Source organism: Budorcas taxicolor, chromosome 7 (genome assembly GCF_023091745.1).
Source record: "Budorcas taxicolor isolate Tak-1 chromosome 7, Takin1.1, whole genome shotgun sequence".
Lineage (NCBI taxonomy): Eukaryota > Metazoa > Chordata > Mammalia > Artiodactyla > Bovidae > Budorcas > Budorcas taxicolor.
The window spans coordinates 60,760,854-60,786,814 of record NC_068916.1 but is presented as its reverse complement, the minus strand read 5'-3'; the positions used below and the strand labels follow the sequence as shown (position 1 = coordinate 60,786,814).

At 52.0% G+C, this 25,961-nt stretch overlaps 1 protein-coding gene across 2 annotated transcripts in view; it reads right to left on the bottom strand.

The window, feature by feature from the left end:
- The window catches only part of PPARGC1B (PPARG coactivator 1 beta), a 113,991-nt gene that overhangs the window by 4,124 nt on the left and 83,906 nt on the right, over positions 1-25,961 (bottom strand). Inside the window, exons 2-11 of one of the 2 annotated variants that reach the window (XM_052643076.1) lie at positions 24,915-25,088; positions 23,588-23,674; positions 17,169-17,381; positions 13,105-13,221; positions 10,086-11,211; positions 9,131-9,167; positions 8,540-8,613; positions 6,588-7,377; positions 2,891-2,966; positions 736-857 (exon numbers count right to left, since the gene is read on the bottom strand). In XM_052643076.1, the coding sequence (XP_052499036.1) occupies positions 736-857; positions 2,891-2,966; positions 6,588-7,377; positions 8,540-8,613; positions 9,131-9,167; positions 10,086-11,211; positions 13,105-13,221; positions 17,169-17,381; positions 23,588-23,674; positions 24,915-25,088 (2,816 nt within the window). The remainder of the gene's footprint in view (positions 1-735; positions 858-2,890; positions 2,967-6,587; positions 7,378-8,539; positions 8,614-9,130; positions 9,168-10,085; positions 11,212-13,104; positions 13,222-17,168; positions 17,382-23,587; positions 23,675-24,914; positions 25,089-25,961) is intronic. The other variant, XR_008199689.1, reaches the window with a different exon arrangement.

The following is a 25,961-nucleotide window of genomic DNA, read 5'->3' as shown; positions in this document are numbered from 1 at the left end:
TTCCATAGCCATCGTAAGGGTTGTGAGATGTGTAATGATTCTTATGTAGAAACTATTTTCTCACTGAAGTTTTTAAAAGTCATTATTAAATTAGAATTTTAAAACCTTAATAATTCAGTTTGCGAGTAGTAACAGGAGATACTTCAGAATTATTTCAAATCTGATGAAGTTTTGACACGTAAGTTGTGCATTTATATGCAGCCTATTCTTACAGATCTCCCGAGAGATGAAACACTGCTTCCCTGGGTGAGTGTGACACAGGGCTGCAGCTGCAGAGGAATGAGGGATGGAATAACATGGGGTTTGCAGCCAAGAGTGCAATGCAAGTGTGCCTTCAGCCACCACGGGCTTTTGGCAGCCCCATACCAGCTCTAGGATGGATAACCAGAAGCTGACACATGGGCTGCAGATCCTGCTCTGCCACTAACTAGCTACTCAGCTGACTTATCTGCGCCACCCAGAAAAGAAAGCAATGGAAAGAGTAAGGCTGCACGTGTCACACGCAAGTTGGAAAACTGAAGTAAGACAATGCGTCAAAGTTGCCTCGCACTTTAGCAGACATCAGTACATGTTTGCGGCGATTCCTGGGCTGCAGAGTTGTTACTGGTCCTCCCTTCTCCTGTACCTAATGGTAGGTTTGTCCTAGAAGTCTTCTTGGGCACCTTCAGGGTGGTGAGCCCTGAATTGGGACCTCTGCACACCCCTACTCCCCTCCTCTGTGAGAGCCTGACTCACCTCTTGCTTCTCGTGAGCACCTGGCACTCCACAATCTCGCCAAACACTTCAAAGCGCCTCTTCAGCTCACGTGAGCTCATGTCACTGGAGAGATTTCGGATGTACACCACGCGGCCTTCGCCCTGCCCAAGGAGGACACAGAGGGACCTGTCATTCGGGTTGCTTCCTAGAGCCCCCTAGATGGCGGGCTCCCACAGAGTCCTCATCCCCAGTCCATGCCACCCGGCTGAGCAAGCGACACCAGCTGGGACTGGAGTCAGAGACAGGATAATGACAGGCGCTATCGCAGACGACCTGCCTTATGGGAGGAGGGGGCTGTTAGGCATCGGATGGGAGGTGGCCCGGAAGGAAGCGATTGCGTACTTGAAGGGAATGAACAGAGACTGGGCGGAGACAGGAGAGGGAGTCACCGCTACTAATGTAGCTTCTGTATCTGTTTGGAGCCTGACTTCTTCTGGCACTGGGGGAGGTGCTGAGAATGCTAGAGGGCGAGCACTGGCGGCCGGGTCGCTACAGGGCAGAGGGGGTGGGGAGGACAACAGTGGGACCGGGGCCTAAGGATGTGGAGACATCGATAGCTTTGGTTTTGCCAGGATACTATGTAGACACTGGTCACCTTTAGGAGTCAGGCCCCTAGACCGGCCCAGCAGAGGCGGGGTGCATCAGGGAAGCCTGGTTGGGACCTCCCCGCACCCCCCACCATCATCTAGTGACTGGATCCAGTTAAAGGCATGGCCATCGGAAGAGTGGCTTTGATTTGCTGGAGAAACTCCAGCTGTGCTCCTGGTGGGCAAGACCACCAGGGTCTGGTCTAGACAGGCTTTCTCCGGAACAGGTTAAGGACAGCGATCCTCCAGCCATGCACCTCAGAGGGCAGCGGTCCAGAGAGAGCACTGCTGTACAGTCACAGGCGCTAGGTATGTTCCCCAGGGTGGCCCAGGTCAGCTCCGTGTAAGAGGGCAACCGCCCCCTGCCCACCCCCTCTCTCCTCCCCCCACCCGCCTCCTCCAGGACCTTGAACTCACAAGGCTCTCTCCAGCCTTTGCCCACTCTGTCCTCTTGAACCTTTGCTTGGATGGCTTCTTCCATCCCTAGGGGCCTAGCTCTCTGAAGATGCCCCTCCCAGACAACCATGGAAATAAATCCTCCCCACAAGTCATAACATGATTTGTTTCAGACATCTTAGTCGTGGCGTGATTAATTTCACAGTGCACCTCCCAATCTGTAATTACAGTGTTTACTGCTTTGCTTATGAGTCTGTCGTCTCTCTCTCCCTTCTGGCCCAACCATAGGAGTGGAGACCTTGTTTGTCTCATTCACTGTTGCCATCCAGCATCTAGAACAGGGCCAGGCATGCCACAACTACTGAATGGTCACACAAGGATCCCAAGAAGTTGCTCCATGTGGTTTTAAGTACCTGCTTGCAGACAGCTGCGAGGACACCTCTGGGGTATGCATACCTCGAGCGTGCCCTGCCCTGAAGTACCACGTTGTCAGGGGAGGGGGGGCACATGGGGGCAGGGTGTGGGGGTGGTGGGGTGGGGTATATGGAAATCCAGTGAGAGTCTTTCTGTGCTTCTGTCTTGCTTTCCCTTCCCTCCTTGCTAATGATATGAGGGCACTGACTCCAGCTTCCTAATGACTTTTCCCTGCATGGTGCTCTGCAACAGGTCCACCAGGCACAGCCTGGGCCTCTGGACTAACTCTGGGGGAGGACTAGAGAGTCAAGCAGGGAGGAAGAGACAGGATTTCTTGGTCCTTTAGCCCAGATCACACCAGGGGACCCTATATACAGATGAGTAAACTGAGGCTCAAGGAAGTTGCTCAAGGTCACACAGAAGTGGAAGCAGGGCTGGCTCTGCTCCCTCATCAGTGCTCACCCCCTGGGCCCTGTCGAGCCTCTGATACTGAGCCCTAAATCCTCACCAACAGCACACCACCCCACCCCACTCCCAGACAGTCCCTTGGCTGCATTTTGCACGCGCCACCTTTGATGCCCTTTGGTGACCCTTGTGCTTTTGTAAATGAGAGAAATACAACTATCTCCTGTAGTCCAGATGACCTCAGAGCACTTCATGTCTCTGAAGCCCCCACACTTCCTGACGCCCCTGCTTGTCCCCATTCACTCTGGGCTCTGGGGCCCCAAGTAACTTACAATGGCCTTTTCCCGCCGCTTCCTGGCATGCCGGACGCTTGGCGTTCCGTCTGAACACGACCCTCTGCTCTCACATCTGTCAGTGAACAAGCAAAGCAGACTCACTCACTCTTAGCAGGGACCACAGTGGGGCGGGAGGAGGACTTGCTCCAGGAGGCGAGCGATGTTTCTTCTGCTTTGTTAGGACTCATTCATTAGTGAAGGTAGGACTAGGGGAGGGAGCCCAGCTCTCCGCCTCAGCGGTGACCACCCAGGGCCGCATGTGGGTCTGAACATGTGACTGACACATGCCTTCTACATTGCTAACCATAAGCCCTGTGAACCTTTCTATGCTGTTGGGGGTGGGAAAGGCCCTTTCGCTTCATTATGGTATTTGACCTGATGAAGAAATATCCTCTGAGGTCTCATGCTTCCCCATTTTTAAGATGAAAATCTTAAGGCTCAGGTTCAAGATGAAATTTTCCCCAAAGCTAAGAAGTGGGGAAGCCAGAGCTAGTCGGAGGTCTGCTGATTCTAGACCCATGGCTCCCCCTCCATTTGTGCTGTCTGGCCAGGCAGCAACCTCGGCCATCACAGCCCCCACACCCCAGGCAGCCAGTGGGCTACTCAGCTGGAGAAGCTCCTGGGTGCTGCAGGCCTGCGCCCTCCCAGGCACCTGTCTGCACAATGCTCTCTCTTCCCAGTGGCCCAGCTGCTGGAGGGGAAGGAGCTCCGCATGTAAGGGGGGTCGAGTGCTGACTCTGCCACACACCGTCTGCATCCTTGGGAACACAGCAGAGAATGAGAGCAGGGGCTCCAGAGTCAGCTAGTATTCCGATGCTGATTCTACTACCTCTCTGCTTGTGACCCAGGACTGGCTACTTAAGCCAGTTCTTCATCTGTAAACTAAGAAGAATCAATTATATTTGCCTCCTCAGCCATTTGGGAGGATCAAATCAGAACATACCTGTACATGCTTAGCCCAGGAATGGCTCAGTACTTGCTGGCTATATTTTCCTATTGAACCTTTTTGAGCCTCAGTTTCCTCATCTATAAAATGGGGGTGAAAAGCACTTGAGATTCCCTCAAGTAACTCTGTGAAGCTCAAAGAGGGTAATAGAAAGGGATGTGACTTGCAAACTTTAAAGCGCTATATAATGAGAGTACCGTTATCTACTTGCAGCAGCATTAAGTCTTCCCCCATGAAGAGCTGAGAGGGACTTGAAGGTGCTGCAAAGTGAAGTAAGTGAAGTTGCTCAGTCATGTCCGACTCTTTGTGATCCCATGCACTATAGCCTACCAGGCTCTGAGGAGCTTCTCAGTCCACTGAATTTTCCAGGCGAGAGTACTGGAGTGGGCTGCCATTTCCTTCTCCAGGGGATCTTCCCAACCCAGGGATCGAACCTGGGTCTCCCGCACTGCAGGCAGACGCTTTACCGTCTGAGCCGCCAGGGAAGCCCTGAAGGTGCTGTAGGGCTTGTTAAACCAGCTCAAAGCCTTCCTGTTGATTGATGTTTGGTAGCAGAAGCAAAAGTAGAGAAATGCTGGTCTGGAGAAGGCTGATGACTAGTTTATCCAACTGACTAGCTAGCCATCAAGCTCTGCTAGGCAGCTGAGTAGGAACCAAGTTAACAATTAACTTTCTCCAGCGAAAGCCAGCCTGAACTTAGCCCAAAAGTGAGAAAGAGGAAAAGGAGAATCCATGGTGATTGAGAGAGGCCCCTGACTCTTGTGCCAAGCCCATGGGTAAAGGGCCGAACAGGCCAGGAGGGGAAGGAAGCCAAGAAGCTCCAGCTCTGGCCTTGGGGGATGTGCTTCAACAGGAGAAGAACCTTAGTAGCTCCTGAACAGACGCTGCAGAAGAAACCAGCTAACATGAACACAGACAGACTAGCTCAAAGCAACCCGCTGGGGAAAGGAGAACAGAGCTGAAAGGGGGGCTCAGAGAGGTCTGACAGAAGATGGCTCTGACTAACTGTTCTGGCTTATTACATAGACAGGCTTTTACAGAAATTGCTCAAAACGAGTTTATTTTAAATAACAGATAGTCCAGGGCTTCAGCATATTAGTGTCTGGGGTTGGGGGGTGAGGGTGGTGTCCAGAAGTCCCCTAAAATCCAATGCCCAATTAGTTGTCTGCGTACATTTTAATGGGGAAAGGAAGCTTTGTTTTCATCAGATTTTCAATTAAGAGCCACCAGTGTGTGTGTGTGTGTTAGTTGCTCAGTCATGTCCGACTCTCTGCAACCCCATAGACCATAGCCCACCAGGCCCCTCCGCCCATGGGACTCTCCAGGCAAGAACACGAGTCGGTTGCCATTTCCTTCTCCAAAAGGAACTATAGCTAGAAAGAAAGTGAAGTCGCTCAGTAGTGTCTGACTCTTTGCAATCCCATGGACTGTATGTAGCCTACCAGGCTCCTCCATCCATGGAATTCTCCAGGCAAGAGTACTGGAGTGGGTTGCCATTTCCTTCTCCAAGAGCCACCAGTAGAGATAAGAAAATATAAACAGGAATTTTTCTAAGGTTATCTTTCTACTACCTGAATTCTGTTTCTCAGAGTCTAGCGCTCTAGCAATGTCATCATTACCCCGGAACTTGTTAGAAATTCTCCACCCCACACCGGACCTACAAAACCTGAGGCTCAGGGGGCGGGGCCCAGCCAACAGCTTGGCAAGGAGGCCTGCCGGGGATCCTGCTTGCTGCACTGCTCTGAACCCAGGAGCGCCATCTGGTGGTCACTCAGGTGCATCCCGAGCAGAGGGTTTGGGACCTGCACCCACGCTTCTAAAGCCTCCCCATCCAAAGAGCCGGATCCTGCTGTCATCAGGGAAGAGAAGCAACCTGTCTCCACCAAAAGACGCCAGACTTCCATTCTTTCTGCCCAGCTGCCCACAGAATTCTGGAACGGCTCCTTCTACAGTCCGGTTCAGTGAGCCAAGATGGGATAAGCAAATGCTTATGACACGTCATCCTGGTGCGAAGGAAAAAGAGCTCTCCCACTGGGTGGCTGACTGCTGGAAGACTGCACAACTCCGCAGCACCAAGAAATGAGAATAAACCTTACCACTGCTTTAAAGACGGGTTTTTGCTGTTTTTTTAGAACACAAGTTAGAATTCTGCTAATCTTTGTTTTACAAGTAAATGTCACATAGGTATTACACTGTATAGATGTGTTGACCCCTGAACAACACAGGTTTGAACTCTGAGGGTCCACCAACACGGGTTTTTTTTCAGTAGTAAATACCACACCGTCAGAAGTTGCTGAATCTGCAGATACGGAGTTACCTTGGATGAGGAGAGTAGACTATAAGTTATACACAATTTTTGACTGTGTGGAGGATTGGGGTCCCTAATCCTTACATTATTCAAAGGTCAAGTGTATATGTTTACACAAAAACCTACCTATTTTACAAATATAAAAGCAGAAACAGATGAGTAAGGTCACAAAAGGCCAGAAAGTACGTTTTCTTCCTCCCCTGAGGCCAGGCTATCCGGACCACTCCTCACTGAACCACTGGACTACACCGCAGGCTTTGCTTGGCTTCAGGACTTGCCCATAACTCCCCAAGGAGTCCACCTCCAGGGCCTCTGACCAGGACACAGGCCACACAGGAAGCTGGGGTCCTGGTCTCACGGCTCCTCTCTCTCCTGACACCTCAGAACTGGGGGTCCTCAGCTGCCCACCATCCATCCTGAGGCCACCCACCCATCCATACCTGAAGGTCCTCCGTGTGGCTGGTGACCGGGAGCGGCAGGATGAGGAGCCAGAGCTGGAGCGGCTGCGGGGACAGAGCCGCCGACTAACCTTGCTGGGTGGGCTCTGGTAGGGGCAGTGGTCAGAGCGAGGGGGGCTGACCCCCGAGTCTTCTTCTTCATCGTCGTCCTCCTCCTCGTCCTCCTCCTCCAGGAGGAAGGTGCTCTCGCCACTGCTGCTGCTGCTGTCTTCAAAGACAGTGTCATACTCGGGGCTCTTGCAGGAGGCCAGGTCTTCATCCTCCAAGGCTGTCTCTAGGAGCCCAAAGTGCTTAGTGAGGCTGGCACGGATCTCGTGGTCTCTCAGCAGCATGCTGTCCTTGGTGGGGGCACCAACATCACAGCTTCCGTCTTCTTCCCTGCCAGCGGCCTGGCCCTCAGCCCGTGGGGGCCCTGGCTGGGGCCAGTCCTTCAGGTGGGCCCCAGACGGCTCCCAGGACCTCAGCACCTTCCTCTGCAGGGCACCATCTGGCTTCAGCACCTGGCAGTAGTCATGGTCGCCGAAGGAACAGGAGAAGGGTCGCTTCTGGCCAGCCTGGGAGGCTGGCTGGGCTGGGGCATGCCGCAGGTGGGACAGGAGCTCGCTCCGCTCTGGGCACTTCTTTGGCAGCTTGTGGGCAGCCTCGGCGGTGGCCCCGAGCTGGGGACCCTCTGGGGTGGGAGCTCTGTCTTTGCCAGGGCTGTGCTTGATGTCTGGCTTGAAGGGGTCTTCCTCTGTGGGCTTATACGGAGGCGTGGTAGGCGGAGTGAGTCCTACCCAGGCAAGAGGAAAAATGTGAGACAGATCATTTCTCCAAGGAGCACTGAAACCCTCCTTTGGGAGGGCAGAGAAATAGCATGCGTCTCACCACTCTCCAGACCCAGTGGATGGCAGGCATCGCTAATCGATCACTGCGCTGCTGACTGAGCTGGGACGTGGCCTGGGACTCCATCTCATACAGTCCGTCAACAGTTTTTTGGAGCTGGCATGTGATGAAATCCATTTGCCATCCCTTCTGTAGCCTTGCAGAAGCCTCCAGGTTATCTGAGATCTCTCTTCCTGCTCCACATTGCATCATTCCACAAGCCCTCCCAAATGGTCATCCCAAATACCTCTGAAGTCTCCCAGGGTACAGAGGTGGCAGATACCACAGGCCAAAACCTCCCATCTGGATTTGACCACCACAGTGACCTTAGGTGGTCCTGCAACTGACCTGAGCCTTCATCCTCCCCCAGGTACCAGAAGGAACTTGCCAAAATGCCAGCGATCTCTTCCTTTCTGGGGCTCCTTGGAGCCTTGAGGATCTACGTGAACCCCTTCAGCCCGACATTCCTCTCAGCCTTTGATGTTTGCTCTTGCCTGGTCCCCTAGCACTACCATGGCCGGTCTCCTCCGATGCACCTGTACCTCTGCTTTTCTGTGCCTTTTTGCTCATGCCAATTCTGCTGCCAAGAACACCCTTCTGTTGTGTTTTTGTCTCCTCCACCTCTACCACCCTGCAAACGCAGCTAAAATGCCTGCTGTTCTGGGTACACTTGCATCTTCTCAGGCCACACCCTGCCCCTCCCCATGCTGTCCCTTCCCCTATGCTCCCAGAGCTCTTGCAAGGTCTTTGGAACAAGCCCATATCAAACAATACTTGTCATGGTGCGAGTCTGTTTCCCACATAGGACTGCGGGCTGCTTCAGGGGAAGACACAGGTCTCATGCATCTCTCTCCTTTTTTTTTTTTTTTTTTTACATCAGGTCATGTGCTAACTGTTGGCAGCCAAACAGCTGAGCCTCGGTCCTGACTCTCCTTATAACTCTCTCAATGGGAATCTCAAGATCCAACGTAGCCTGTGCAGTGGTGGCAAGGAGGGCTTGTTGGGGTACCCCCTTACTCCCTGAGGTGCTTCTTCCCCAAGGGCACCTCCCCGTTGAGCCCCTAGCTTACCTGCCGTGCCACAGAGCTCTACCGTCAAGGTCTGCTCGAAGCTCTTCTTGCCAAAAGGAGGGTCACCAGTGGGGCTGGAGGACGGGAAGGAAAGACGCCAGTCAGTAGCAGGTTCCACCTCCCCGAGCACGCCAGGAGGGCAAGGGCACACTGTGACAGATCCTGCTTCTGTAGCCCACAAAAATGAGGCCTGGGGAGAATTTGCAGGAGAATCCCCATCTTGGCTGTCAGGGGAATTAAAAGCTATACAGCTTTTAGGAGACACGGGAGATATCTGAGGGAGGTGGAGACAGGACAATCATTGTCAGCCTTATTTTACAATGGAACAGCTGAGGCCCAGAGAGGAGGCACTTGCCCAAAGCCACAGCACTGTCAGCTTCTCCCCATGAAATTCTCCATCTCCTTGGCCTGCAGAGACCAGCTTCTAAAACCAAACTGCCTATCAAGGAAACCCAGCTCCTGAGAACCCCACATGGTAATGAGGGCAGGGGTATGTGGGGACAGGATCAGGCTCAGGGGCCAATGAGCCACCCTACACCCAACCAGAAAAGGTCTCATGGAATAATAAGTCAGCAATTTCCAGAAATCTACCTTTGCGACAAGGCCAGCATGAGGCACCTGGGAGAATCTGAAAAGAAGAGGAAACAGAAATATTCTTCAACATGGCATTTCTAGAGAGGATGTTTCCCTCTGAACTGCATCGGTACCAAGCACAGCTTCTTTCAGGCATGTGACCCAAAATCCTCTGCCATTTTTAGGGACAAGCAGGAACAGCTCAAAACGTTCATTCCCCCAGACACAGCAGACATTCACAGTGGGCGGGGCTACTGCTTTTGCAGCGTTGATGGGTACTAGGGCGACCCCTTATGGCCAATCAGTATAGCGCGCGTGGTGAAGCATTCCAGCTTCCAAGGCCAGTATCTGTGGGCTCAGCCCCAAAGAGATGCAGGACTAACTAGTTGACTAACCATTAGACACCTCTGTGCCTTTGTTCCATGTCTTAAAACAGGAATTACAACAGCACCCACCACACAGTTTTCCTATGAGGATCAATGGGGATAATCTGTATTAAATCACAGACCAAGCCTGGCAGAGCAAGTGTAAAATAGATGACTGCTGTATTATTATCCTCACTCTTGTTACAATTTAAAATTCACCCTCATTGTGGAGCTGAATTTAGAGACTCACACCGTCCATCACATTGTTACCCAGGAAGTCTTCTTTAGAGGATTTATCACAATTTGTAATTAGTTTCCTTTCTTGCTCACTTTATGACTGCCCATCTTCCCCACTGATACACAAGCCCCAAGAACGCGGGCATCTTGCTCCTTGTTCATTAAGGACGCCTGGCCCACGCATGATGAAAAACTCAGAGATGCTCAGGTAACTCCTGAAGGTCTGCCCAGCTAAGCCCATTATACAGGAAGGAAAGCTGAGAGCCAGAGAGGGAGAGGGGTTTGCCCAACCCGGGGCTCCTGGCTCCAGTGCAGTGGGGTCAGCCACACCTCAGCCCCGCCCCCTCTCTTGGACCACCGACTCCAACTACCTCTGGAAGAGAGCCGAGGGCAACTGGGGTCCTCGTCTGTGTCCCCACACCCGCTCTCACAGGGGCTCTCCAGAGCTGGGATCTGGGGTCCCCGCAGGAGCAGCTGGTCTTGGCCACTGTCCTCATCCGTGGGACTGCCAGGCTCCCCCTCCACGTCATAGGCTTCGGGGGCCAAGCGCGAGGGCAGAGGCCCCTGGGGCTCTGCAGGGACCATGGGCTCATCGGTGAACGTCAACCAGGGGCCGAGCTCGGGGTTTAGTCTCCTGGAACGCCGCACAGGGCACACGGAGCTCTCCGGCTTCCTCCCCAGCTTGGTCCACGGCAGGCCACGCCCTGGCCTTTTCCGGCCCCATTCCTCCTCATCCTCTTCCTCTTTTTCTTCCTCCTCCTCCTCTTCTTCCTCCTCTTTCTCCTCCGGCTGCAGCCTGGCCGACCGGCTGACATGCCCTTTCACTTGCAGCCGCAGCGGGCGCAGGCTGGGTCTGGGCCCTGAACTCTTGGGTGAAGGTGAGACCCTCACCTCCTCCACAGGGCCCGGGTGGCCAGCGGAGGCCTGGCTGTCCTTGGGCCGGGGCCGGGGAGTGAGGGAGGCATAGACAGGTGTGGCCAGGCGGTAGGGTTTGCTGACATCGCAGAGGACATCTTGAGCCAGAAGTTCCCTCAGGATGGAGAACTCGGTCCAGGCGGCTTTGGCAGGGAGCTGGGACCGAGGCCGGGGTCTGACCTGCTTGGCGGGGCTGCTGCTGGGCTGGAGAGCTGGCTCTGGGGCCTGTGCAGGCAGCTTCCTCTGTGGGAGGCAGTAGGTGTGCATGTAGCGGATGAGTTGCACCATGGCCTGCAGGTCCTCCTGGGAAGCCTGGGCGCTGGGGTCTGTCCTGCCCAGCGCTGGTGAGTCCCCGGGAGAGGCTGGAGCCAGCTGGGGGCTTGGGCAGTCCTCGCCCACCTCCTCATCCTCCTTGGTGGGGAGCCGGGGACTCAAGGATGGTGGTGGCTGCAGGCCTCTATCCGGGGAGAGGGCTTTAGCCCGGGGGCAGGATGGTGCCGAGGTGAGGTGTTTGTGTAGCTCCGTGCAGCTCCGGCTCTGAGAGTGCGGCGTGGGGGCCTTCCTGTCTTGGGGGCCATCCATCTGGAGAGGGAAAGAGGCCAGAATGAGGAGGGATACCCGCACGGCTTCTCCCTGCAGCCCACAACTGCACCACTGGCCAGGCCCAGCCTGTCTCTCCAGGATGATCACGCCGGGTTTCATTGCTCCATCCCCAGCTTCCAGCACAGAACCCAGCACTTGGCAGCGCTCAGGGGATGAGAATGAAGGAACGGGCAGCCTCCTAACAGGGACCCCAGCTATGGATCCCGCCCTTTCCAGGTTTACCGCCAAAGCCCTGTTCTGACTACCCTGCTCCCCTGTGTGGAGCCCTCGGTGAGAGCACCAAGAAGTACATTAGTGGCTGCTAGGGGCAGAGTGTGGGAACAAGGACTGACTGTAAATAGAGACACTGGGGATCTTCCTAGGAGGATGGAAATGTTCTAAAACTGGATTGTGGTCATGGCTGCACAACTCTGTAAGTTTATTAAAAATCACTGAATCATACTTTTAAAACAGGTGCCTTTTATGGTATGTAAGTGGCACCTTCATAAAGCTCTTTAAAAGAGAAAAAAAAATTCAGTAGCTTTCCAGTGCCTGTGTAGCAAAGAGGAAGCCCCTGGCCAGGGGTGCTCTGCAACGTGGCCCCAGCCAACTGCCCTCTCCAGACTTATCTGCCTTCACTTGTCTACATAGGGGCTCCACCCCCAGAGCAACCGTCTCTCTGCTGAGGCCAGGCCGGCTGTCCTGCTGTCTCTCATGCCCCCTCCCGCAGCAATGCTTCCGAACCTCTCAGAGGGCAGGCTGGCTCACAGAGGGGCTTAGCTGCCTCCTCTTTGACAAAATGGAACATGAGGGATGGCCCTCTCTTTTGGGAGGCCAGCCAGGACAAGTAGGGAGGGAGTACAGGGAGAGGGTCCTCCCTCCTCCCCTACCTTCGGGGAGACCAGGAGGGGACAGGCTCCTACACTGAACCACAACCTGAGAAAGATGCTATCCTGAGCCTGCCTGGAGGGGTGGGACTGTCCGCAGCAGTCCGTGGCAACAGCGTCTGGGAACAAGAGGAAGGGCCAGGTGCAGGCTCTGAGTAACAAGAGCACTGGGAAGTCACCTTGGAAACCCCTCCTTGGAGGTCTCAGAAGATGGAGCCCAAGAAGGGAAAAGGATTTGCTTCCTTCCTGGGTGTTCACGACGGCGCTTTCAGCTCTCTGATGCGCCCCACTCCCAGGAGAAATTCAAACTCCTCCTTGTGGTCTCCATGGTACCAGCAAAGATATTATGCTGGCTTCTGTCACCTCATTAGAATAAGCTTCCTGAGGGCAGGCCACAGCCTCCTTGTCCCTGCTATAACTCAACATCTAAGACTGCCTGGAACACTGAGGTTGAGTTGGCTTTTTCTTTAATATTTATTTATTTGGCTGCGCTGGGTTTTAGTTGAGGCATATGGGATCTAGTTCCTTGACCAGATTGAATCTGGCCCCCCTGCACTGGGAGCATGGACTCTTAGCCACTGGACCACCAGGGAAGTCCCTACAGTTGAAAATTTCCACACAGTGGAAAATTCACATGTGACTGATAGTCACTCGTCAGTACCCACGGTTCCTCTGCGTCTATGGATTCAATGAACTCAGATCCTGCAGTACTGTAATGTTTACTACTGACAAAAATCCACGAAGAAGTGGCCCTGTGCGGTTCAGACCCATGTACTTCAAGGTCAACTGGACATGAAAAAGTCCAGGGCTCTTTCTAGAACCCCAGACCAGCCTAGGTTTCAAGTAGTGTCCAGCACATCAGCAACAAGGGTTGTGTGAGGAACCAAGAGCGGACTGTGAATGTATTGAGCTTGATGGCCTCCAACAAGAGTGGAAGGGTACATCCCCTGCCCAGAGACCCTCCTGGAGGAGTCCTGGGTGGGTTTGGGGGCATGTGTAGACATACCTTGACACAAGGCCGCTGATTTCTGGACCTGAGGCCTGCCTGGCGCCATGCGGTCCCTTCCTTCTGGCCATCGGAGGTCGAGGTTGGGTAGGACGTGGCAAGAAGGAGTTTCTGCAGCTGTGGGAGGAGCAGATGGGAGAAGCCAGGGCTGAGCTACAGCCAGAGACACAGGGAAGCACATCTTAGGGAGAAGCCCGGCCTGGAGCCAACCCCCCCAGGACTGACCACACTCTGACCCCATCATCATGGGAGCATGGAAGAACACAGGGAGGGCACTTATTGGCCTAGAATACATTAAGTACAGAAAGCAGGTTGTGTAGCAATGCCAAACAGACACAAGTATCCCAGTAAAATGTAAAGTCCTTTGCAGAGTGAATAACCCAAGAGAAATATCTATGATTTTCAGAAACCCAAACAGATCTCGAGTGATGTCTATCCATGCTACCATTGAAATGTGATGCACACACGTGATTGGGACACTCTACGTACACTTGTAGTACACACACACACACACACACACACACACACACACACACACAGTCTGGATAGTGAGGTCCCACAATGTTTCTTTGGTGTAGGATTTTAGCTGATTTTCCTTTGTTCTTTTTGTTTAATCATATTGTTTAGAAAATGGAGTCCTTACCTTAAACAGGTAGTACCTGGAAATGGTGAAAAATACACATACCACAAATACTAATGGGCAGACAGTGGGGAGCTAGTCTCCCTCTTGTCCAAGGTCCCAGAGGCAACTGCTATTAACCACCTTCTTGAGACCCTTTCCTGAGGTGGGACTCAGAACTATACACACACACAATACAGGAATGTATATATGCACACATCACCTCCAACCAAGCCAGCTGTTTTCACACAAGTGGAAGCATCCTAAGCTGATGCTTGTCTGGCTTTTCTAATTTTTCTATAAAAGTTGATAAGCTTTTCACACTTCTACACCCAGAGGAAAGGTGCTCAGTGTATTCCAGCCAACAAAGCAGGGAGCTGAGCACACCTGGGGGTTTCGCCAGTGATCCGACCACAGCCAAAGTTGAGAACAAGTCAGGAAGCATGAGCGGTTTTTATTGTAGCCCTGAGTGTTTCCTCAGGAGACGTGACCCCCCAGGGGGATTGCCAAGGGCCCGGGAACCACAGAAAAGGCCACTCCCACTGCCCTAGGAGCTGGAGGAGCCACACGACCCTACCGAGACCCCAAACCAGCATGTGCATGTCCGTGATTCTGACGCGCACGGTAAAAGATGGTCATACCAGAGCAAGGGACCTGGTTCTAACCCAGTTCAACCCAACTCACTGTGAGACCTTGGGTGAGTCCTTTTCTTTTCCTGGCCTTGCTTTCTCCAAGGTTGTGAGTGTGCATGGGTGTGTGTGCATGTGTGTGTGTAAAACAGGAGCAGGCAGACTACATAATTGGGTCTTTTTTGGTTCAGAGGTCCCTGTAAGAATACGAGAGAAGCTGCTAGCCTCAGAAAACACACACGTATGCAGAGGGCCATGGGTTCTGCAGGCGGACTCTCTGGGGCCCAGGACTCCAGGTTAGGGATTAGCATAGATTCTCAGGGCCTTTCTGGAGCCATGTTGGAATGCGGGGAGTCTAGATGGCAAGTCTGTTTCCTGTGTGCCTAGCATAGTGCCTGAAAGAGGAGTACAGCAGGCATGAGAGGGAACAACCAACTGGTGACCAGCAGGGGTCGCTCTCTACCTCTCTACTCAGGTGTGGTCCCTCTGCAGAGCCCCAGACAGAATTCCTCGTTACTACCACAACTATTACTACTGGGCTTCCCAGGTGGCGCAGTAGGAAAGAATCCACCTGGCATGCAGAAGACGCAAGAGATGTAGGTTTGATCCCTGGGTCGGGATGATCCCCTGGAGAAGGAAATGGCAACCCACTCCAGTATTCCTGCCTGGAAATTCCGTGGACAGAGGTGCCTGGTGGGCTATATAGTCCATGGGGTCACAAAGAGTCAGATGTGACTGAGCGACTGAGCAGACACGTGCTCACACACACCAAGTATTACTACCACTAATACTGGCTTCCCTGGTAAAGAACCCGCCTGAAGTGCAGGAGACCTGGGTTTGATCTCTGGGTTGGGAAGATCTCCTGGAAAAGGGAACGGTTACCCACTCCAGTGTTCTGGCCTGGAAAATTCCATGGACTGTATAGTCCACGGGGTAGAAAAGAGTCGGGCATGACCAAGTGTCTTTCACTTTCACTTTTCACCTTTCACTACTATAACTACTACTAACACCATGGTCGATGGTTGTGACTATCACTTAGATAGCATTTATTGAGTTTCTTTGTACCAAGCAGTGTTCTAAGTGCTTTACGTGTACATATTATCTGCTGTACTCCTCCCAACCGCCTTTGAGATAAGCACTACTATTAACCCCACCTTATAGACCAGGAAGCTGAGTCAGAGACAAGCACAAGAGCATTCACTGGTGGGGTTGAGATTCAAACCCAAGAGGTCTGATTAAGGACGCTGACCCTCATCAGCAGAAGCCAAAATGTGGGGCTGAACACGCTCTTGAGTCTGGCATGCATAGGTGCTTATTAAATGTCCCACACTGCTTTGGGGAACATGAAGTCAGCAGGAGAGAGGGAAAGCAGTCCTGGAGTAGGAATCAGAAGACCTGGGCTCTAGCCCTTGCTGGCACACCAACTTGTGTGATCCTGTGATCCTGGGAGAGGCCCTCGCCTCACTGGGCCTCAGTTTCCCCAGAGGTGCACTTTATGATCACCAAGGGCCTGTCCAGCTCTAACTCTCCCCGACCGAAGATCCCTGCCACCTCCAACAGGCCCTGACTTTCCAGCTAAGTCTTGCCAGCCCTAGGAGTGCCAGTGATGAGGTAAGGAGCCCCAGACAGATGAGCTGGATTTCTCAAGCCAGTACATCTGGGGTTCTGGCACCTTTAGCCTGAGAAAAGAGCAACTGCTTTTGGCAACTTCTGGAATCCCTTTGGAATCTGAAAAGGCTGAGACCTTCTCCCCAGAAACCTGCAATACCACGTGTACATTTCCACATTCCACGTTGATTCATGTAGCATTTAACCTCTGCTGGTCAGAGTATGAACTGGTCCAACCTCTTTGGAGGTCGGGCTGGAAGTACTTATCTAAACTGAAAAACCACATACATTAAGACCCAGGAATTTCTTTTCTAGGAATGGATCCTCTTCCTCCTGGTGAAGGACACAGTCTAAAGCAATGGAACAATAAAGGAGTTGAAACAATGCATATATCCACCAACCAGAGGATTAGTTAAAGAAGTTATGGTGCCTTCTTATGAGGGAACACTATGCAGCTGAAAAAAAGGACAAAACAGAGCTACCTCTGTTCATCTGAAAGTTTCCATGCCACACAATTCACTGAGAAAAGCAAGGTTTAGGCTGTGTGTAATGGAGGCTCCTTTTTGTCGTTAAAAAAAAAAGTAGAAGAGGAAAGTCACACAACAGATCAGTAACCATGGTTACATCTGGGGAAAGAAAAAGCCATTATGAGATGGGTAAGGAGGTTATGCTTTTAACTCTCCATACTTCCTGCTTGCATTTTTCACTGTGTGTATATGTGTGAAAAAGTGAAAGTGAAAGACAGTCGTTCAGTCATGTCCAACTCTTTGCAACCCCATGGGCTGTAGCCTGCCAGGCTCCTCTGTCTATGGGGATTCTCCAGGCAAGAATACTGGAGTGGGCTGCCATTCCCTTCCCTTCTCCAGGGGATCTTCTCGACCTAGGGATCGAACCCAGGCCTCCCATATTGCAGGCAGATTCTTTACCGTCTGAACCACCAAGGGTGTGTGGAAAATATCTGTACTAAATTTCAAGGTTTAACACACACTTAGGGTAAATCCATGAAATCCCAAAGGGCCTACAGAGTCGCAGGTTAAGCCCAGGGAGGCTGCCCACCACCAGTCCAGGCTGTCTGCCCTGAACCCTTGCCGGTGATGCACAGAGATCCCTGCTGGACCTAGAGCTGGTTTCCCTGCACCCACCACCCCTACAACCACACACCCCATCTCAGGCCACCACCATCACTTCAGTTGGAAACAGATTCTCACCAGCGAGAGCTCGTCCACCTCAGGGGCCGAGGCAGGGGGCCCCTCCGGAGAGGGGCTGGGGGGCGCAGAGGAGGGGACGGGCGATGCAGAAGCACAGGAGGGTGTGTCTCCATCATCCAGGGCTGGCAAGGCAGCCAGACTCACATCCTCAGGCATGTCATCCAGGGTTTTGGTGAGCGCTGCCAGGAGGGCCTCATTCTCATTGTCGATTATCTGCAGTGAGCAGAGAGGCAGAGAGGGGACACGGTTAGCTAATGCCTTGGGCTCAGCGACTTTGGGTAGAAGTCTTCTCTGTACCTGCAGCTGCACCACCTCCGCCATCAGCCTTCCGCCAAACCTGCTCAGATCTTCCCAGTTTCCTTGGAAAGCAGATGCCCAAGAAATGTGCTATGGACTCTAAGAATCAGAGATTTTTGAGCAGGTAGCAGGTGGTAACAGAAAGGGCCTTGGCTTGGGGTCACATGCTAATCAGGGGACACCCATCCCTTCCTCCAAGGACAGTCACTTCATACCGCAGCCTCCTGTGTCCAAACTCCTGGACAGAGTACTGAGGCTGGTCTATGCCACTGGCAGCCCCAGGTCAGCCTCTCTGACCCTGGGGCCCAGACAGCTGGTGGAAAGACTGGAAGCTTCAAGGTTCGTCCGTGACAGTGACGAGCAGAGCAACAGGACAGCTGCCATGCCCCGGTGGGCTCCCAGGGCCTGCAGCCTCATTCACTCATGGACGGGCAGGGTGGTTAGTGTGGTGGCTAGGAGCTTGGGATCTGGAGCTGGGGTGGATCCCAGATCTCACATTTACCAACTATAACAACAGGACCTACTTCATAAGGCTATCGTCAAGGACTGAGTAAATATATGTAAGATGCTTGGAAAACCGTGCCTGGCACAGAACAAGCAGTCCTCACTACCACCACCACCACCACCACCACCGCCACCACCACCACCACCACCACCACGGTCGCTGCTGCGATGACTCTTGCTACAAGGACGGTGATGGTGGCAGCGAAGGCGACGACAGTGGTGGGGGTGATGGCGATGATGATGGCTGTGGCGGGGGCAATTCCTCCCCCCGCCCCCCCCCCCCCCCCCCCCCCCCCCCGTCTCCTAACACACACGTACTACAGCTCTGTGCCTGGCGATGACTGGAGACGGGTGATACAGACTGGTAGCTCATGGAGTTTATCTCTCCAGTGGAGAAAAGAGTTAAACAAGGAAACAAAACTAGATCATTTCAGAGAGTGAGAAAGCCTGGGGAAAAAAAATAAAAGGAAGCTGGGATGCAGAATAAGAATGCGGTAAAGATTTATAGGCTATTTACAGCAGTCAAAGAAGGCTGCTCTGAGCAGCTAATACTGAAACTCAGGCTTGAAAGATGAGAAGGTACCAGCCAGGCAAAGAGCTGAGGAAAGACGATTCCAGGCAGAGTGAAAGCCTAGTGCCAAGACCTGGGACAAAGAGTTTGGCTGATGAAAGAACTAGAAAGGCTTTGTAAACAGTGCCTCAGGTAAACGCCACAATAACCCTTGTGGGGGTGGGGTCGTTGTTCAGTCGCTCAGTCATTTCCAACTCTTTGTGACCCCATGGACTGCAGCACACCAGGCTTCCCTGGTTTTCACCATCTCCCGGAGCTTGCTCAAACTTATGTCCATTGAGTCGGTGATGCCATCCAACCATCTCATCCTCTGTCGTTCCCTTCTCCTCCTGCCCTCAATCTTTCCCAGCATCACGGTCTTTTCGCATCACGTGGCCAAAGTACTGGAGCTTCAGCTTCAGCATCTGTCCTTCCAGTGAATATTCAGGATTGATTTCCTTTAGGATGGACTGGTTTGATCTCCTTGCAGTCCAACAGACTCTCAAGAATCTTCTTCAACACCACAGTTCAAAAGCATCAAGTCTTTGGTGCTCAGCCTTCCTTATGATCCAATTCACACATCCATACATGACTACTGGAAAAACCACAGCTTTGACTATGGACCTTTGTCAGCAAAAAGTCCACTATCATATTAGATGGTGACTGCAGCCATGAAATTAAAAGATGCTTGCTCCTTGGAAGAAAAGCTATGAAAAACCTAGATAGCATAAAAAAGGGGGATTGGGGTACTATTCTAATTGCCATTTTGCATTTGAGGAAACTGAGCCCATGGAGGTTGACCAACATGCCCTGGGTACATTTAATTCATCCACACAGCAAATCCAGGGCAGAGACGGGCCTGACACAGAGCACAGCACACACAGATGAACTAACAGGCTTCCTTCCCTGATGTCTCAGATCTCTGACACGAGGGTCAGCACGCACACTCCCAGCTCACCAGCCCTGCACGGAGATCACCCTGCCTCCAGGTGAGGCACTGAGCGTTCCACTCAGTAAAGCCCAGCTACTGGGCTTGTTCTGGCAAGAGGCCTGTCTGTCACATGATGTCTTAACCAGCGCTCTTTCCCATCCCAGGTCAAGTTGTTTATCCTTTCTTCAGGAAGTTCATCTGAAATACACATCCCGTGACGGCCTTTTGGCTGCACTAAATCTGTTTCAGGCCTTGCAGCCAGAGAAGCAGCTGAGTAATTCAAAGGGGGACATGCAGAGAAGAGAACAAATGTGGTTGTGACTTTGCAAGACAGCTAAGAATAAAAGAAAGGTCAAAGGAAGGTTTCAGGTTAGCCTGACCCGGGCCCCCAGGATGGAGGTTCAGGGGCAGGTCCAGGAATTCTGGTTCAGGAATGCAACAGAGCTCAAGCGGCAGCCCCAATCCCCATCCACAGGCTGGCCCCAAAACCTGTGTTTCCAGAGCAATCTGTCCAGCCTGATGGGGAGTTAAGATCTTGGACATGGGGCTCAAGGACCACTCTTGGGGTTGACTGGGGGGCACTCTATCACTGACAGGGTGACCTTGGGTAAGTCATTTCCCGTTTCTAAGCCTTGAAGCTTTGGGGGAAGACCTGGTCCCCAGTCAGTTTCCCTCCAAGGGTTACTAGGGAGGCCGGTCTGGAGGCAGCCACACAAGGGCTCAGTGAATTGTTCCTCAGCCTAGCTCAGTGCCTGGGGCGTGGGAGGCTCCAGGCAGATTTGATGAATGGAAGAATGAGTGAACCAAAAACGAACTCTGACCACTGGGGAGATTAGAGTCTTAAAGAACCCGTTCCAGAGGGAAGTGATTCACAAGTCATTCAGTGTCATCGGCACTGGAAGGAAGGAGGGGTCCGGCTTTCACAGCCAGAGGAAAAAGGCCCGGAGATATTCTGAATTATCACAAGTATCAGAGCTGGAAGGGCCCGTGGGGGTCACACAGTGACCAGGAAAGTCAACCATGCAGCTTGCGTGCTCCTGGGTCCCATCCCTCATGCCCCCACCCAGTGTTCCTTCCATGCCCTTTCTTAACACAACCCTCCAGGCAACACTGTGGATCATCTGGGTTGGAACTCACATGGAAGCCTATTTGCCATTCTTTTTTGGGGTGGGGGGAATGAAGGTCCGGGAGAGACTTGTCAAGATCACACAGCAAGTTGGGAGGGGGGCAGGGAGGATGGTCAAGGACTTACTAGGTACTCGGCATGGTGCTGAAATGAATACCAGATGGTAGAGACCGCCAAGGAGCCCCAGCAGGTTAGGCAAAAACAAAATGACTAACAGAAGGGCTTCCCATTCTGTCCTCAGCCCTCCCTTAGCAGGTCCAGCTTGGAACAGCCAGGCGGGGTTGGGGGTCCTGACCCCAGCTGGGAAGAGAGTCCGACCCTGCCCTCAGCATGGTCCCCCCAGCACCCCAGGATAATACATCACAGGGAGCCGGGCCACCCCTCTCTTCTTCCCAGGCCCATTAGCTCAGCTCTCCCAGCTCTGCTTAGAAACGGAGTGCAAATTAATGGAGAGTTAATCAGCTGAGGAAGGGATATTAATAGGCTTGGCCCCACCCCCAATCTTCCTGAGCGCTCTGAGGCTGGAGAAGAAGGAACCTGCAAGAAACCAGAGGGAGCACCCTCATGCTGAGCACCTGGAGGGCCCCGAGGGAAAGACAACAGAACAGAGTTCAGGCTCCCAGGGCCAGAAGAACACTCAGGGATTGCCCCCATTCACTGGGGTGCAGGAAACCCAGGAAGTCAGTTTCCCTTCCTTTTTTCTGGGGGTCTAAAAGGACCCAGTGGCTCTCTCTCTATAACAGATTAAGGACCGCTGATCTAATCTGTGCTCTTTCCTCATTTCTCACCCAGGGAAACTGAGGCCCAACAAGGAGGAGCTACTAGCCCAAGGCCACACAGCACATGGTGACAAAACCAAACGACTGCCTCTGCCAGAAATATTCACTAAGTTTAGCCTACTGTGGCCCTGGCCCCAGCACTCTGGGCACACAAACAGAAGGCACTGTCCCTGCCTCCAGGGCAGTTGTCAGCTCTTGTAAGGATAGCTCTTCTCCACTCTCCCGGTCTGTTTCCATAGCAATGGTGCCACCTGACTTGTGAGAACACGGCTCTGACTCAAGGCAGCATGCCTACACGACTGCCACTGGTCAAATGAGGACTCTGTCCCAGTCAGTGGCGGGGGCGTGTTAGAACCTCTGGGCTCTGAATTCCAGCTCAAGGACTCTGGAATGGGTCATGTCTGGTCCTTGGCAAGAAAGAAAACATTGCAATCAGTTTCTTCATTCAACACCTATGACCAGCTCTTTTCAATTCAATGTGCAAGGGCCTCACAGAAGAAAAAAATACTGCTTGCCCTCAAGAAGCTTGAATTCTGAAGGTCACATGCATGCACAGGATGGGAGCCCAGAGAGGAAGTGACTGACCACCTGCCTTAGGGAGAGCTAACATGAGAGCTGGGTGTTGAAGGATGTGTTTCATAGAAACGTTTTTTAAGCCCAAAGAAAGTGCTGGTCTCTGTGCACAGCCTGGGAGCATGACAATTTACAGTGCTGTATCAGCCCCCAAACTCCAGGGTGGGGAGGGGACCAGGGAGGAATCAGGCACTGATCATGTAAGCACCCTGGCAGAGAGGCACCGGGGTGTGATGGGTGGCGCAGGTTATTGAATGCAGGGCATGAAGGGGAGAGAGGCAGGGTATGCAGAGTTCCACCACAGTCCTGACCATCTCCGAAGATTCTTCTGCCTTCCTTGCAGTGCAAAGAGCCCAAAGGCCACACCAGGCTGACTTGTGTCTGAGGCCATTTCATGCACATAGTAGGCTCCTGGCAGGAGCTTACTGGTGGGTGTGGCCAGTCTGAGTAGGTGGGGCCTGTACAGTTTAGGTGGGGATGGTCTTTAAGTTGCTAAGCGAAAGTCACTGAGTTGTGTCCAACTCTTTGTGACCCCATGGACCATAACAGTCCATGAATTCTCCAGGCCAGAATAATTGCATGGGTAGCCTTTCCTTTCTCCAGGGGATCTTCCCAACTGAGGGATCCAACCCAGGTCTCTCACGTTGCAGGTCTATTCTTTACCAGCTGAGCCACAAGGTAAGCCCAAGAACACTGGAGTGGGTAGCCTATCCCTTCTCCCAAGAAGAGGATCTTCCCGACCCAGGAATTGAACCAGGGTCTTCTGCATTGCAGGTGGATTCTTTACCAACTGAGCTATCAAGGATGGTCTTTAGGCAGCATCCAAATCCCTCTTGCTCATCAGTTCTCTATAACCTGAAAGTGTTTCCTGGAAGTTGGCCCCACTCTGAGGGAGGGAATAGCAGAGCACAGTTTACCCCACTGTTGTGAGAAAGAATAGAGGCCCCGGAAGGAGCCAGAACCAGATCCCAGTCCTGCTGATCCTCAAACAACAGCGAGGGGGTTGGGTTCCTGAATTAGAGTAAACACACTGACCCTTCCTAACTGTGTGGCCTTAGGCAAGTTACTTAACCTCTCTAAGCATCACTTTTCTCATCTGTAAAATGGGTTACTTATAATTTTTTTACTGATAGGTTAGAATAATCTTGGGGAAAATCTAACTCCTTCCCTGGTGGCTCAGATGGTAAAGAATTTGCTTACAATGCAAGAGTCCCAGATTCTATTCCTGGGTCAGGAAGTTCCCATGGAGAAGGGTATGGCAACCCACTCTAGTATTCTTGCCTGGAGAATTCGATGGACAGAGGTGGGTTACAGACCACGGGGTTGCAAAGAGTCAGACACAGCTGAGCGGCTATCACTTTCACTAATATGACCCAGAAGAGCATGCATAATCTGGCCCCTGCCTGGCCCATCCCCATGCCCCATTTCCTGACACTTTCCCTTTAGCTACTGCCCTCCAGCTCTTCGGTTCCCCAACACAGCAAGCCTTCCTGCTTCCTGGCTCTGGGATCATCATGAGGCTCCTTTGTCCTCCTGCAGCGGAAGCATCTCCTCTTAGAAAGCACCTTCCTGACCACTCAGTTTCTTCAGACGCTCCTCATTCCAGGTTTATTCTTCCTGTGCCATGTCCCTAGTGACCACTGTTTGTCTATGTATTACCTGATCTAGGGTCAGTCTTCCCTCTAGACCGTAGAGTCCACTGTTGAATGCAGTGTCTGACACACATAGGGAGCTCCATAAACATTTCTAGAAGGAATGATACAATTTGTCAGGAGAATTATTTGAGATGATGCTCTTGGCACACTGACTTGGCACATGGTATGTTATTATTGTTGTTATTGTTATCGCCATTAGTATTATTATATTGTCAGACAGGCACAGGGAGATACGCATTCTTCCTTCAGTGTTTTTAGAGGAGCGTATTTCAAGGGAAGAATAATAACTCCGAATGTGCTCATCACCCAGTTTCAACTTGGTCAGTCTTATTTCGCCTATTACTCTCCCTGCTGCACACTCACACATGCAAATGCAGGCAGGGATCGCTTTATTCTGAAGCAAATCCCAGACATCACATTATCCCACTTTGGAGGCCTTCTTAAAGGAAACATGCCTCCAAGACTGTGGGGCTCACAGGGGACGAGGCATAGATATGAACTGCAGGTCCGGGCATTGCTTCTTCTTAAAGACCCTCTCTGGGAAGGGGGGAGGGAGGCTCAAGAAGGAGAGTATATATATAATTATGACTGATTTGCATTGTTGTACAGCAGAAATCAATACAACACGGTAAAGCAATTATCCTCCAATTAAAAAAAATTTTTTTAATAAAAATAAAGAAAAAATAAATAAAGAACCTCTAGGTACCAACGCAAATATGGAGATAAATACACTCCTGTCTGAGAGTTGTTAATAAAATTAAGTGAGCGAATATACACACACAGGGACAGTCCTGCCACAGAGAATGGGAGTCAGTCCCATTATGGTGTCAGCCATTATGGCGTCAGCATGGTTATAAAGCTCTGGCTTAGGAGGCAGGCAAACTGGGTTTCAATCTAGTTCAGCTACTGACAAGCTAAATCACCCTAGGCATGTAGCTAATCTTCTCCAAGCCTCAGTTTCCTCATCTGTAAAATGGCGAGATAATCTCACTTACTCACAGAGTGGGAATGAGAGTTCAGTGCAATCATTCAAGGAAGGGAGGAACTCGCTCTGGCTCACAGAGAGACTCAGTTCTGACTGGGGGCATGGAGAAAGTAGCTATTCCCAGTCCCCACTTCCCAGAGGCGATAACACTGCCTCTGAGAGGGCGAGAGCTGCCCAAGACCAAGTGCAGACCCAGGACAACAGACAGGGTCTCAGTAGCTGCAGAGGGTGAAGAGACTTCTTTGCATGTGCAAGTGGAGAAGAAGGTGACTCAGGGCAGAGCCAGGCTTTCAGGGGCAGAGAGAGGCACGGCGAGGCAGACGGTGGTGAGGCTCGGAGGGCGTACCTGGAAGAGCTCCAAGTCGTCAGGGCTGTAGTCGCTGGGGTCGGCTTCGGAGTTCTCTGGGCACCACTGCAGCTCCTCAAAGCAGGTGGCTGAGTCAAAGTCGTTGGCATCCAGCTGGGAGAGGTCGAGCTCGGGAAAGTCAGCGCAGAGTGGTTCCTCCCCAGATCCCCCACCCTGAGGAGACAGGTAGAAAAGAGTGGGTCAGAGCTGAGCCTGGCTAGACCCAAGAAGGGACCCTCCTACTTAGGATGCTGCCAGTCTGAACCCTTGGCTACCTTTGTCTAGGGCCTGATTTTGCCAAGCGACCAAGAAAGGAAAAGATCTACCTCGTCCTCTTGCAGCTGTTGAACCTACCAGGAAGTAGGTCAGGCTGTAGCATTACAAATGCCCCTGGCTGCTATATCTTCCCTTCTCCTCCACACTCCTATACACCCCTCAAAGCCCTGCCCACATAGGACCTCTTTTCTCTTCCCAGAAATGTTTGGTTGAAAACTTGATTACAACCTGTAAATAGAGATCTACTCCTTTCTATAACTGTTCCCATTTGAAAGGGGATTTCTAGAAGGCAACAATCCTTCTATATGAATAATGAAACAACAAAAAGCAAGAACCGACATCATTGAGTGATTGCTGCATTCTAGAAAAACACTCACCCAGGTTCCCAGAAATAATTGTCATGTCTAAAAGGGTAGAAGATCACCCATCAGCAGACAACAGGTAAGTAAAACTATAACCATCTATATCATGGAATATTACAGTGCCGTTGAAAAGAATGAGGGCATTATGTATGTTATCATATCATATATACATATCATGTTAAATCTAAACTGCAGAACATCGGCAGGTAGAATACTATCCCACATGTGTAAAAAGAATGAGACAGACTCAAGCCACACACTGTTCATGATAATATATATGAGACTACAGCGCCAATACATAGGAGGTCTAGAAGGCCATAAGGGGTGGGTGGGATAGAAGAGAGTCAGGAAGGACCCAGTGCCAGCACTGACTAACCCGGTGCTTCTCCGAGTGTGGTCCCAGGACACC